Source organism: Giraffa tippelskirchi, chromosome 6, assembly GCF_054371585.1.
Source record: "Giraffa tippelskirchi isolate mGirTip1 chromosome 6, T2T-mGirTip1v1.2.pri, whole genome shotgun sequence".
NCBI classification, from domain to species: domain Eukaryota; kingdom Metazoa; phylum Chordata; class Mammalia; order Artiodactyla; family Giraffidae; genus Giraffa; species Giraffa tippelskirchi.
This window is the reverse complement of record NC_137280.1, coordinates 100,666,350-100,681,605: the sequence shown is the minus strand read 5'-3', so window position 1 is coordinate 100,681,605 and position 15,256 is coordinate 100,666,350. Positions and strand designations below refer to the sequence as shown.

Below are 15,256 nucleotides of genomic sequence, written 5' to 3'. Positions count from 1 at the left end.
ATAGTATCTGGCCTACTGGCATGTTATTTTCTTCTATTCTTGTTTTCTTGTAAACATTTCAAAGTAAGTTTGAAAAGGGAAGAGGAAAGGACTGTATAGTGTGTTTTAGCCTGGCTAACTAGAAAAGAGTTGTGTAGCGAAGTACAGACTTAAAGAGGAGGTGCTAGTTTTGGGGGGAATTACAATGCATCTAAGGTGAGATAAGGAGTAAGAGACAAGGAGAGAGGATCTTGAATAGCGGCAGTGGATCTGGAAGGAGGATTTGGGAGTCATTTCCCTGGGGACTTATAAATTCCTTGGAAGTGATAAATGGAGAGAAACAATTGCTGACTGAAGACCTGCCTTGTGGGTAAGGAAAAGGACCTGTTTAAGGAAACAGAAACAGTTGCTAGAGAAGAAGATAAGTGTAGCCATGGAATATTCTTGGAGGAGAAAGGTGGTCAAGGGTCAAATGCCCGAGGGAGGAGAATAAAAGGAAGGACACGGTGGGTGGCCTCAGAGCAATTTTCCAGTCCAGTGGGGGAAGCTAGAATGCTGGTGGAAATATAAAGAGAATGTAGGTGGTGAGCAAATTCAGTGCTGTATTAAAATCAATTTGGAAATTGGGAGGCTTTAGCTTCTATCCTTGACATTCCCATGAACTCTCTGTGTGATTTTGGGCAAGTCATACAAGATTTCTAAGCCTTGGTTTTCTTGATTTTAAAAATCCAGATGGCCGGATGAGTCTAAGTTTCCTTCTACCATTGTTGTTTCATGATCCTTTTTGAAGCCCTTTGGCAGGGAAAGTAAATGGAATGATGTTAACAATGTGGTCACATGAAAACTTTTCCTAAAGATAAAACTTGGACACATAGGAAAGCAAGACTGGAAATGCCAAGAGGGAAGAAATCAGATTGAAATTTTGCCTCAAATGGAGTCACAGGTAGAGTGTGGCTCAGAACAACAAATGTATCTATTTTCCCTTCTCTCAAAAGGGAAGAATATGTTCCGTGAAATTAACATTCTGTGAGCACCTGCTATGTACCAGGCCCTGTGCATTGAAGGCATGGTGATGAGCACTGTGCCCCAAGCCCTCCCTGAAATAGCTCATGGTCTCATCAGACAGTCATGCAAACAGCATTCAAAGGGGGCCTAAGTGCAAGAATGGAAAAGGTGGATAGAGGAGGTGGTGGTTACTTTGGAGAAATAATTTTTGAAGAAATAATTTTCCATACCAACAGTGACTTTTCTGGGAAGAGAATCCAGCAGATGCAGTGTACTAAGATGTGCTGCTGCTGCTGCTGCTAAGTTGCGTCAGTTGTGTCCGACTCTGTGTGACCCCATAGACGGCAGCCCACCAGGCTCCTCTGTCTCTGGGATTCTTCAGACAAGAACACTGGAGTGGGTTGCCGTTGCCTTCTCTATGTGACTGTGCAGCTAAAAGTTATTCTGAAATATGTTAAAATGTAAAGTTTGTTCACACAGTAAAATTTGTCTGTAGTGGTTTTATGTGCAGTTTCAATGGAGAGGCAGGCAAGAGTTTATCATAACTGTATAACTTATATATCTTCATTTAGAGTTGATCCTCACAGTCATAAAGGGAAAACTGACAAGATCGAGTCAGGAGAGTGTTTTAGTATGATATGGTAAAAAGATAGATATGGGGTCAGAAGTGTGTTTTCCTACAGATTTATGTGTTATGTATAGAAAGAGTTGGACATGACTGAAGCAACTGATCATGCATGCGTAGAATACATAAAAGCTTGAAAAACTACTCCTGCTTACAGTAATATTGGAAATGCTGTTTCATTTGAATAAAGCATGAAATGAACTTACAGTATTTTAATTTATGTCAATCCCTATGTGATGCTTATGTTTTGAACTATGTATTTTATTTACCTAATGAGGTGTATGCTATAACATTACCATACAAGAGAATATTTTGGAAAATATAGCCAACTTATATAGAATTCACATCATGTAGCGTATAAGACATTTGTGTGAAATGTTGTTATAAGCAGTGTGCTGATGCCAGAACCCTTTCAGCAGCCTCTTTTACTGCTGTTTATAAGGCAAACACTTACGCTTCTTCCAGTAGCTCAGGGATTCTCTAATATACTTTACAGTCAGATAATAAGCTAATCATCCTCAAACCTTCAGGACATTGACTTTTTTTTTTCTGTCAAGAACTTTGTCATTTGATGTTTTCAATTATATGGGTTCATCTTATTTTGGGGCTATATTTACCTGTTTCTCTACTCAAATCTTCCCTGATAGCTTCTCTGATAGCTCAGTTGGTAAAGAACCCACCTGCAATGCAGGAGACCCTGGTTCGATTCCTGGGTTGGGAAGATTTCCTGGAGAATGGAAAGGCTACCCACTCCAGTATTCTGGCCTGGAGAATTCCATGGACTCTGTAGTTAGTCCATGGGGTCGCAAAGAGTCAGACATGACTGAGTGAGTTTCACTTTCACTTTCTACTCAAGTCAGACATCTTTTTTTTTTTGGTAATACTTTATTTTTTAAATTAATTTTTATTGGAGTACAGTTGTTTTACAATGTTGTGTGTTAGTTCTACTGCTCAGCAAAATGAATCAGTTATATGTATACATATATCCCTTCTTTGAAAGGATACCTGATTAGTAGGAAGCCAGGCATCTTTTTAAACAGTTTCCTGGCTTCCACATCCTCTTTGCCTTTCTGCTAATGCCTCTCATCATAAGAAGTAACTTTTATCCAAATTCTACTATCCCTCCAGATAGCAAAGTCTTCTCATAGCCTGAAATTATAATGATCTACCACACACAGTATTTACTTCTTGTGATGTGCTGTGTATTTTTAAAAATAGGATATTATTAAAGATTCTTACCATATGCAGTTTTAGCCCTTAGATATGTACCTTCAACTAGTCAACTGAAAGTTCGTGTAGAAAACTGAAGTCCTGGAAAATAAAGAAAATTTCCAAAAAGGAGAATGGAAAAATAAAAATAGAACTTGAGATAATTATATTAGTAGTGCATCAGCTGCTTAAGTGAATAGGAATTAAGGTAGGGGAAGTGAAGTAGTTAACCTAGTAAAAGTAGCAACTGTAAATTTTTAGTTATTTTTACCTATGTTTACATTACTGCTTTAGAATCTGTTCATCTATTTAATAGACTGTAGTTGATTTGAATTTGAACACCTGAAACATTTGCATTAGGTGAATTAAAGCAATAATATATAAAAATCCATGCACATTTGTCAGATCAAATTTCATGTTGTGATTAGGAATTGGTGGCCATGATAATACACTTATATGGAGATTAGTGTAAATGGCTGTTTTAAGAAACATAGGGGTATCTAAATGGAGAGATAGTAAAATATCAGAACCAGTAAGACAAGAAATGGTTGGAAATTTATTTTCAAATAAGCGGTGGTAAATTTGTAAAACACTGAAATGTTTGCTAAAATGTCAAATCAAATTATAACATTCAATACAATAGGAGAGATGCCATTATATGAGAAGATGCACATAACGACAAACAAGGCAGTTAACTTTTAACTAATTTCGTTTCCAAATGTTTGCATGAAATACCTGAACATTGTTAACATCATTTTGAAAAATCTAAGAAGAGGAATCTTGGAGAAAATACTTACATAGTTCACACTTATTTTGGAGAATGTATTGTGCCATTTTAATGCACTACTAATTTTCTTTCCTTCTAAAATTAAACTTCAGGAGCAAACTCCGGGAGCAAACTCTGGGAGATAGTGAAGGACAGCAAAGGGAAGCCTGGTGTGTTGCAGTCTGTGGAGTCACAGAGAGTCAGACACGATTTAGCAACTGAACAACAACAACAAAAATTAAAAGGATAATGTTTGCTGAAGTGAATGTTGTCTAATTATGCATTATTAAGCATCAATGTGTGTTTTAGTCACTCAGTCATGTCCGACTCTTGGCGACCCCATGGACCGTAGTCCGCAGGGCTCCTCTGTCCGTGGAATTCTCCAGGCAAGAATACTGGAGTGGGTTGTCACTTCCTTTTCCGTTATCAAGCATAGGAGAACTTGTAAAGAGACTTTGATCTAGATTTATGTTCTTCCATGGCTTGTACATTCACAGCACAGATAAGGCGATCCATTTTGTTAGTGGAATAGGTCCCCTCTTCGTGAGGACATAGAAAACCTCATGACTTCCCTACTTGATGGATGCCAACCCAAGCTAGAGAACTTCCTGTGGCGTGGGATAGTACTCTGATCTCAGGTAGAAAACCTTTGCCTGAAGAGAATCTGAATACTTGATGCTAAATATGCCCCAGAGTGAACTGAGTCTGGCACGTGGGGTCAGACAGCAAATATATATTGAATGAATTAGTCATCATTTATAATTATTCCAAGGCTAGCCACTTCAGTATTCTGGCCTGGAGAATTCCCTGGACTGTATATCCATGGGCTTGCAAAGAGTCAGACATGACTGAGCGACTTTCATTTTCACTGTAATTATTCCAGCTTCCCTCATAGCTCAGTCAGTTAGGAATCTGCCTACAATGCAGGGGACCCGGGTTCAGTTCCTTGGTCAGGAAGATCCTCTGCAGAAGGAAATGGCAACCCACTCCAGTATTCTCGCCTGGAGAATCTCATGGACAGAGGAGCCTGGCAAACTGCGGTCCATGGGGTTGTAAGTCGGACACGACTTAGCAACTAAACCACCACCACCATAATTATTCCAACAATTTTTTTTTCAAGGTGACCTTCTTGTTTTTAAACATATATATAGATAAAATCCTAACACAGTAGAGAATTGTGTGTCATGAAGAGTTTTCCAAATGTAACTTAAAAATAAAACACATCTACTTGCTGCTGCTGCTAAGTCGCTTTAGTTGTGTCCGACTGTGCAACCCCATAGAAGGCAGCCCACCAGGCTCCCCCATCCCTACTTGCAACAATATTTAATATGCTAATATGGTGATGTAAGAGTTGCCAAGAGTCGGACATGGCTGAGCAACTTCACTTTTCTTTATGGTGATACAAAAATGAGTAAATTTTAATTTTTTGGATTCTTGCAGCTCTTCAGTCCACTCTTAAATTTTTGGCTGCTATATTTATTATAATTATACTTATGAATAACATAAAAATTATGGCAAACATTTATTACAGGGTTACCCAGAATCAGCTTCTATGCTGGAACATGAACATTTTGTTGTTGCTGTTTAGTCACTAAGTTGTGTCTGACTCTCTTTGTGATACCATGGACAGTACACCCCACCAGGCTCCTCTGTCCATGGAATTTTCCAGGCAAGAATACTGGAATGAGGTGCCATTCCTTTCTACAGGGGAACTTTGCGACAGCAGTTGAACCCACATCTCCTGCATTGGTAGACAGGTTCTTTACCGCTGAGCCACCTGAGAAGTCCTTATGATAGGAACATTACATGTGCTTAAAGATGATTTAAAAAAATTCTTCCAAAGAACCCTATGAAGCTGTTGTATAAAGACACTATAAGTTTCTCATAGTTACATGGTAGCAATAGGTTATGAACTCAAATAATCTTAAGTCCAGAATCTGTTCTTGATGTTATTAAATTTTATATGATAGTATGCAATTAAATTTTATAGGATTTGTTATTATAACTCTTCCCATGCTTATAACCTGTTGAAAGAATGTATCAGATTACAAATTTATGATTTAGGGAAACTAAGCATCATAGCAGTTATTATTTTAGTCATTAGCTACACTGTCAGTTTTATTTGTGGCTTTGGATACCGACTGAATCTCAGAATCACACTTACTCAGACAAGAGAAACATATTTCTGTGTTTTCATAATCTCAATTGATGATAATATGACACCACTTATCCTCAATCCGACTTCCCTGGTGGTTCAGTTGGTAAAGAATCCGCCTGCACTGCGGGAGACTTGGATTCAGTCCCCGGGTTGGGAAGATTCCCTGGAGGAGGGCATGGCAATCCACTCTAGTATTCTTGCCTGGAGAGTCCCCATGGAGAGGAGCCTGGTGGGCTGCAGTCCACGGGGTCGTGAAGGGTCGGACACGACTGAGTGACCAAGCACACATTCTATCCTCGATCCATCTGTAGATATACTATATCTTTAATGATCGTTATTTAAATTTAAAAATATTTGATATTCTCTCTTATTCCCATAAAATTTGACTCTAAGGAAAATTTTATGTGTTTCATGTGTCTAATTAAAATTGAAGCTGACTACATATTTGAGAGAATGAAAATATGTATGGAGAATAAAGAACTCATTGGAAGTTAAACTTAACAGAAAAATGCCCCCCAATACATATATGCCTGATATTTTAAAAGAGTCATTAGAATAGGAATTTTTTGCATTATCCCCACCCACAAGTGATGTGTGCATGTGTGTGAACAGGAGAGGGAGCGGTAGAAGCTGAGAAAGAGACAGGGAAGGAAGGAAGGAAGAGAGGGGAAGGGGACACACAGAGGCGATGGAACTGCTGGTCCAGTAGTTAAGAATTTCATTAGTGATAGAAAACTTCAATAAAATGAAATTGGTAAGGATTTTTAGATTTTATTCTTCAGGTATCTTATAGTGTCAGTTCTGTACAAAATAAAATGTGATAGCATGTTGGCAGTCACTTAGTCTTTCCATATAGAAGATGCAATACACTTTAGTAATTCAAACAAAACAAAAAGGCTTTTTTTCTTAGGAAAAGATGTTTTAGCCTAAATTTTAAAAAAATATACAATGTGGAACAATGACTATATCTGAAGAAATAATTATATTATGCTAATTATATGTGAAACAAATTAAAATGAACTATATAATTTTTATAAAATTAATACAAAACAGTATTTGAGAACTTTATTATTACAATATCGTGTATGAATAATACAGGTTCTAGGGGATTATTTCTTCAAAATTGTTTACTAATGAGTTAACAGTATAAGTAATCAAATATGCATTATATATATTAATATATATCACAGTAGACTAAAATAATAAAAATTGGAAAGATCAAGTCATATTTTCTTCCGTGTAAAATATTTTCCTAGTTATAACTTAACTTTATATTCTAAAAAAGAAAGGGAAGAAATGACTAGGCTTAGCTTTAATATGATAAAAGAATACTTATTTGTTATAAGTTCATCTTGCTGATCATAAATGAATTTTACAGTTCTTAGCCCCATGTTCACAACTGGCTAACTTTAAAATATTGTATTATATGAAATGAAACTTGTTTATGTAAGTGATGCTTCCTTTTTCTGTAATTTATTGTTCAAGGGTTTTAAAAAATGTTTAAAAGAAGGCTTAAGAGTATTTTATATAATTGTAATGCTATATACCCTACATTTATTGTGGTATGTTACATGAATTATTTTATTAAATAATGATTGTCAAGAAGTTGGACTGTGTGGTGTATGCAATTAAAAACTGTATTGCTCTTTTGTACATGCTGTACATATAAGTGACCCCATGGGTCTCCCAAAGTGAGCCTTTAACATTCCAGAATTTTTACTGTGCATCTGTTGCTGGCATCTAGCCTCCCACCCACACAGGCTAAGACTAACTATATGAAGTTTATGCTAGTGCAATAAAGTACCTAAAGATGAAGTAATAAAATGGGAAGACAGTTACCTTATTAGTGGGGTTGCTAAAATAGCTTCATTAGAAATATATATGCATATACGTGGAAGAAAATAAAGTGTGAGTGGGAGAACCTAGAAAGTAACTTAATTGAATAAGTTACTTAATTGAAACTAACTTATGAATAGATATTTCATATGTATCTTTCTATGTTATGTATTCCAGATGGGATTTATACAGCTCAATGAGGACTTCATATTTATTGAACCACTCAATGATACAGTGGCCATAACAGGTCACCCACATCGTGTATATAGGCGGAAAAGGTCCATGGAGGAAAAAGTCACAGAGAAGTCCGCTCCTCACATTCATTACTGTGGTGTCATTTCAGGTAATGCCTTCTCCTGAAAGGGTTTAATTAAATATGCAATGTGAGATGAATCCTGGAATAAATCCTCCCTCCCTTCTTCCCTCCCCCCAAACCCGCGCTTTCTTCTTTCCTTGCCTTCCTACCTTCCCCATCCTTCCCTCTCTTTGTATCTATCCATCTGTCCACTGCTTTATCTTTTTTTTTAATGTGGACTCTCTTGGTTAATGACAATTACATATATTTTTTTGACTTGTTTTCTATGAAGTAGTATATTTTAATATAAAAATAGAAGAACTTCAGATATTAATACATTGCATACTCTATATCCCTCTTGAGTTGTGAAGTGTTCCTCATGGGATTCTGTTCACCCAGCTGGAATAGAAATGACACTGAGAGAATTCCAGATCCTCTGAAACTGAATACTGTGAGCTCATGATCTTATTTTAGTTTACTTCTATGTGAACATCATAGAAATCTCTTTACTTTGAGCAGAAGCATCTTCTACTTACTTCTTCTTCTGTTTGATTCAAGTAAAAATCATCTTCAAGGTTAGTATTAATAGAGGAATAGGAAGAAGAATCAAGATTTACTTCTTTGAATTTTATTCTCAGTATTAGAATATCTTAAAGTTTAAGTGGCTCACAAACATTTCGAATCATCAAATCCTAGTCTCTGTTTGTCTGCCAATTTTTCACAGAAATAAAATGGGGTTGCTGTTTGGTACACTTCCTTATTACTTCCTTTGGCAGAGATATGTGGCATTAGCAAGAAGGGTAAGGAAAAATGAATGATTTCTATTACATAAATAGGACCTGAAAGTCATAGCCAACATTCAGCGGTTTCCCTAGTAAAAATGTTTGGCCATCTAATCCAGACATCTCTGAATATTCACTGATATGAGAAATAGTTCCATTTAGAATCTGAGGAAATAGGAATTTATTGAAGAATTTTTGGTATAAAGACTTTAAAATTGACTTGGAGATTTAGAATTAGGTATTAGCATATTTAGTGCCAAGATAGCAACTTGAAAATTGGTTATGATATTTGAGGTTGATTTAGGTATATAAATTGTGATATTAAGTAACATTTTCAGAGGCCTTGGCATGTTCATATCATCAGTTGTCTAGGAGGATCAGATTCAAACAGGATTTCAGTATGTTTCTGTTTAGAAATACTATCTCAAATTAATCTCTGATCACTGTTTTCTTTTGCAAAAGCTCATGGTATCAGTCTGCGAGAAATATTTTCAGAAGTGGTTAAGTGAATCTACCTCTGTGTCACATTATTCAAAGCATATTATCAAGTCAATTGAAATAAGACACACTCCTCTTCTCTATTCCAAGAAATATAGACACATTGGAGATAAAAAACAGCTGGACAAAAGTCATAGTCTGAAAAAGCAAAAGAAAAGTTTTTATATCGTGAAACAATAACGGCAACAACTTGGATATAGTCCATTTAAGGAGATTGCCTTGTGTGAGTTACACTGAAAATCTGCACTATGCAACTTTTGAATCATAGTAAGTTCCAGCTGTTCTAATTACTCATGTATACAGATGACATAAAGTAGGCTTTATATTCCAGTATGTATGGAGGAAAGGTTTCTAGAGAATTCTTATTTTTGATAGGTTTTATAAAGCATAAATACATGGTTCATATTTGACAGACCTTGTTCATAAACTTTCTAATTTTTTTAAGACATGACTGTTACATCTTTTTTTTTTTTTTTTTTTGAAGGTTATTTTTATTTTATTTTTTTTATTTTATTTTATTTTTTTTATAAATTTATTTATTTTAGTTGGGGGCTAATTACTTTACAATATTGTAATAGTTTTTGCCATACATTGACAAGAATCAGCCATGGGTTTACATGTGTTCCCCTTCCCGAACCCCCACCCACCTCCCTCCCCCTCTCATCCTTCTGGATCATCCCATTGCCCCGGCCCTGAGCCCTTGTCACATGCATCGAACATGGAATGGTGCTCTGTTTCACATATGACAATACACATGTCTCAATGCCATTCTCCCAGAACGTCCCACCCTCACCTTCTCCCTCAGAGTCCATAAAATTGTTCCATGCATCTGTGTCTCTTATTCTGTCTCGCATATAGGGTTATCGTTACCATCTTTCAGATTCCATATATATGCATTAGTATACTGTATTGTTGTTTTTCTTTCTGGCTTACTTCACTCTGTATAATGGGCTCCAGTTTCATCCATCTCAGTAGAACCGGTTCAAATGTATTTTTTTTTAATGGCTGAGTAATATTCCATTGTGTATATGTACCACAGCTTCCTTATCCATTCATCTGCTGATGGACATCTAGGTTGCTTCCATGTCCTGGCTATTGTAAACAGTGCTGCGATGAACATTGGGGTACACGCGTCTCTTTCAATTCTGGTTTCCTCGAAACTGTTACATCTTAATTAACCTGTTTGGATCAAGCACTTGCATGCAAGGATTGCTAAGCTATTTTCTAAGTTCTCTTACCTATTTTCAGTGTTTTTTAAGGGACATTTAAAAATCATTTTAAAATTAGCAATCTGTGAAATAAAATACCCATTTACTTATGCTGATGTGTCTAATTATAGTTCTTCCCTTCTTATTTCAGGATACTATATTAGCATATTAAAGAACATTCAGATTTGGATAATGTTGCAGCAATTGCCTTTGCACAATGGATCATAAAGTTTACTTGTATTCCACTTGGTCTTTGCCTGTTCCCCTTCATCATGTTAATACTTTAAATGTATTGTGTTTATATGTATTGATTATGTAAATGCTTTTTTCTAAACAGCTACCTTCATAGTTTAGGATGACTTTGTCTTGTTCTTTTATTAAAAGATAACATAGAAGAAAGAAAGGCGCAGGAGATTGAGAGTCAGAGGCACCAGGTTCAAGGCCTAGCTTCAGTCTCACTCTAGCTAGATACTCTTCACTTCCCTTGAATTTTTGAACCTTAAAATTCTTTATTTACAACATAAGCAGAACCAGTCACCTCACAGGAATGTAGAGCTAAATGACACAGCTCTTATTCTCACGAGGTGGACCAATGTATTGTTTTTGGCAAACTTGTAAATGAGTAATTAGGCTATCTATAATGAGAACCATGACCAACTTGGTACCCAAGATTCTAAGCTTCTGTTATTGGGGAGGAGGGTGAGTTGAATCTCAGATATCAAGTAACACTTATCCAGACTACAGGGGAGAAAGGAAACAGAGTATGCAGGCTAAGAAAATGAACTTTGGAGTCAGGCTGTATGTGCTCACATCTTATGCTGCCACTTCCTACTTGTGGGACTCTAGAGAACTTCCTTGCTTTCTCCAAAGCTTCATTCACAATATACAAAATGGATGTAGAGGTACCTGAACCTTAGAGCTCTTGTCGTAATTAAATGAGATTATGTGTAAAAATGAAAAACAATTTGTGAAAATTTAGTGGATGTTGTTAGATGGGGAAAGGACATTTTGGGGAGAAGGAACAATAAATACAAAAGCATAAAGGCAGAAGAAATCATCCACTAGGAGAGCTGAAGCCAGTGTCTGCAGTGTGGACAGGAGGTTCAAGCCTGGAAAAGTAGTCACAGCTGAGATAATGAGGGGCCTTGAGTGCTGTGGTAATGAAGACTTTATCTGGAAGGCAAAATGTGGTCTTTCAAGACTGTAAACAAGCCTGTGGCTTTATCAATCAATATTTATAAACTTGTGAGTATGTCTAGGACTCTATGCGAACAAGAACGAGATCTATAAAATTGAAGAAGACCAATTTATTCAAGCAGGATACAGAGATCATCTCTATTCTTGGAGCTAATTTAACCCAGCCACTACCAAAATAGTTTCCATATGCCAGTCATGAAATCGTGGAGGTGATCGTCAGTGTGTGGAGGGTACTATGGGGAGCACATAGTGCCCACCTGTATATCCTCATTTACAAATCTCTTCTTTAACTGGGAGTGTGTGGTATCAACTCTATTGTTTTTATGCATGCATCTGGGTAGAAAATGATCTCAAGGATTGAAGAGATGAAAAATGAGCTCAGCATGCTTGATATAGACAATGAAGACATTCAGGGAAGCCATTTAGTAAAAAGACGACTTCAACATGCATGATTTTCACACACAATGGCTAACTCATATGATGGAGTCAGAGAGTTGTGGTATTGAGATTCTTAAGAAACCTAAAATGTTCCAAATAGCCTATTTAAATATAACACACAAATAAGGATGCAGTACACTGACAGTTTGGGGCCAATACAGCCGTCATTAGTTGAGGCAGTAAAGGTAACAAAAGCTTTACTGTCTCTCCCTTACATGATCTCTTAATCACTCTTGATGTGATTGAAAAGCCCCAAATGTTATTTTTTTCTTACGTCTCTGTCTCCTCCATGGGCATGTCTTCTCCCATATATACATGCCCTACATGTAGGCATTTCCCAGGACTTCCTCCTTTTCTTTCTACATCTCATGCCACAGGCTTCCCTGGAATGACAGAGTCCAAATCCATGGGTTCAACTTTACTGACACACTGTTTTGTTCCAAACTCGACCTCCATTTTAATCTCTCTCCTGACAGTCAGGTGTTTAAGTAACTCTTACTCTGATGTCTCTCAAGACACCTCAGACTTAATAAATCTGTGGCTGAACCCATCATTTTTCCTTCCAGATTCCTCTGCTGATACTCCCACTATCTACCTGGTCACTGAAAAATAACCACCCCACCCAGCCACCCCCTCACACACATAAAACAAAACAATAGCAAAAAGAAAGAGTAATCCTAACCATCATCCTTTTTCTCTGTTTAGTCTGATTAATTTTACTGGGCTTCCCTGATGGCTCAGATGGTAAAGAATCCATCATCTGTGTAGGAGATGAGGGTTTGATCCCGGGTTGGGAAGATCCCCTGGAGAAGGGTATGGCACCCCACTCCAGTATTCTTGCCTGGAAAATCCCTTGGACAGAGGAGCCTGGCAGGCTACAGTCCATGGAGTCACAAAGAGTTGAACACGACTAAGCAACTAACACTTTCACTTTCACCGAAGGTGATCTCTACTTTCTAATATTTTGCCTTTTATCTCTTTCTTTCTGTTCCTACCACTGTGTGATTTTTACCCAGAAGACCATTGATGTATCCATTTAGGAGAGACGGTTGATCTGTGTCTGTGTATCTATATGTCTATCTACCTATCTTTCCTCCACAATCAACTTATTAGGTGTTGACCTTGCCAAAATGAGCCTTTTCATATACTTATAGGAATGTCACCTACTAAAGACTTTAAGTTTATATGATAATATCCTAATATGTAACTAAAAGTAGGATTGTGATTACAATGAAAAAAAACTACAAATTCATTTTTGATTGTTGAAGCTCTTAAGATACTAATAAAATTAGTTTCATTTGCTGTCCTTCATCAGAGAAGGCAAAGGCAACCCACTCCAGTACTCTTGCCTGGAAAATCCCATGGATGGAGGAGCCTGGTAGGCTGCAGTCCATGGGGTTGCTAGGAGTCGGACACGACTGAGCGACTTCCCTTTCACTTTTCACTTTCATGCATTGGAGAAGGAAATGGCAACCCACTCCAGTGTTCTTGCCTGGAGAATCCCAGGGATGGGGGAGCCTGGTGGGCTGCCGTCTATGGGGTCGCACAGAGTCGGACACGACTGAAGCGCCTTAGCAGCAGCAGCAGCTGTCCTTCATCAAGGTCTTTGGTATTAACTGCTGGTACTGAATATGGATTCATAAAATTTACTTTTAACTCTAGTGATCTGATCTTGGGTGGCCTTGACCTGCAACAGCTTGAAGTGGGGGTTGGGCTCCCCCCAGAGATTGAGGCCAGGTCACGGCAGTGAGAGCACCAAATCCTAGCTACTAGAGCAGTGGTCAGTGACAAGGCCCTGGCTTTTTGACTTCACAGGAAAGAATTCCTACTCAGAGTCACTGAGTTGTGCCCTCATAGCAGGCTGGGGGACTTACTTATGTGGAACATTTCCTTTGGGTTTCCTTTGCCAGTCATTTTGTTTTGCCTGATTCACAGTCCATATTTTGTTTATCTTAGGATCCTTCCATGTGTGCATATGCACCTGTTAGCCAAGATGAATTTGATCAAAGAGTCCTATGGGTAGACTGGCATCAGTTAGCATCACTCCCTTTTGATCTCCAGGGAGCCTTTCTGCCCATGTATAGTTGGGGAGGTCTTATGACTCTGAGAGTGAGAAATGTGTTCTGGGCAGGGCCCAGCCTCCTCTCTCAATTATCCTACTATTCTCATCTTGGAGTTTCAGTCCACAGGGGATGAATCTCCACTCACTGTGCCTTGGAGGCAGGGGCTCATCTACCTCCTGCCTCAATTCTGTTGCAGATGGCTCCTGTTGCTTTTGTCATTTTTGCATCTTCCTGTTTCATGATATAATGCTTATTTTTGTTAAATAAGGGCTCTTCGCATTTTATTTTCATGACACTTTGGTTAACTTAGTTAACTGATCTCCTTGACATTTGGGTAAAACTTCGTTTGTTAAATTTTTAGTTTGTGTCCCCATGAGAAAAAATGAGAAACTGTAATTTATGGAGATATCTGAGAACAGTGAAGTTACCAGCAATTGTAATGGAATCTACTTCACATTAGAGCTCAGAGCTAACTCATTTGGACCTAGAAGTTAGTAATAGGAGGAACCCAGCAGTTTAATAACAGAAGAGATAAACTAATCCTGGCATCATGAAAATGTATTAGAAGGGAAGTAAGGTGGAACAGGTAGTAAAATAGAATAGAATAACACCAAAATCAAGTACCTGGAACAAGACTCTAGAAAAGGAATTTATCAGAAACCAAGAGGATGAACTAGAACTACGAGCATACATATCTCCAAGTTCAAAACAAAGTTAGGTATGTCTATGTAAACATGACTGATTGGATGCACTTGTTTTATATCCATGGGATTCTGTTAAACACACGTTTACTTCTGGGGACTCCACTAAAATTAGAATAAAAAAATATAAAAGATGTCGGCCAAAAAGTACAGATTTGGGAAAGAAGATGGCAGCTATTTAGTAACATCAACAGAATATCAGTAAATGGCCAGGAGAGGAACAGATGATAGCTGATTTAACAGTAAATGGTGGAGATGGCTGTGCAGTTGTAAAAAGTTGTTAAAACTAAACGAATTGTACATTGAAAGGGCTACATGTTATGGCATGCAAATTACCCCTCAACAAAGCTGTTAAAATTACAAATTCATTATTAAAGCACAGCACACATATAGGAGGTTGCACAAACGATGTGTCCAACTGCTGAATTTTCCCAAAGTGAAGCATAAGTAGGTACTACTCGTACTCTTGCCTGGAAAATCCCATGGATGGAGGAGC

General features: G+C 37.6%; 1 protein-coding gene across 1 annotated transcript in view; it reads left to right on the top strand.

Moving 5' to 3' along the window:
• Positions 1-15,256, top strand: part of ADAMTS19 (ADAM metallopeptidase with thrombospondin type 1 motif 19) — a 256,274-nt gene that overhangs the window by 43,663 nt on the left and 197,355 nt on the right. The window contains exon 3 of the mRNA XM_081501839.1: positions 7,756-7,921. Coding sequence (XP_081357965.1) covers positions 7,756-7,921 — 166 coding nt within the window. The remainder of the gene's footprint in view (positions 1-7,755; positions 7,922-15,256) is intronic.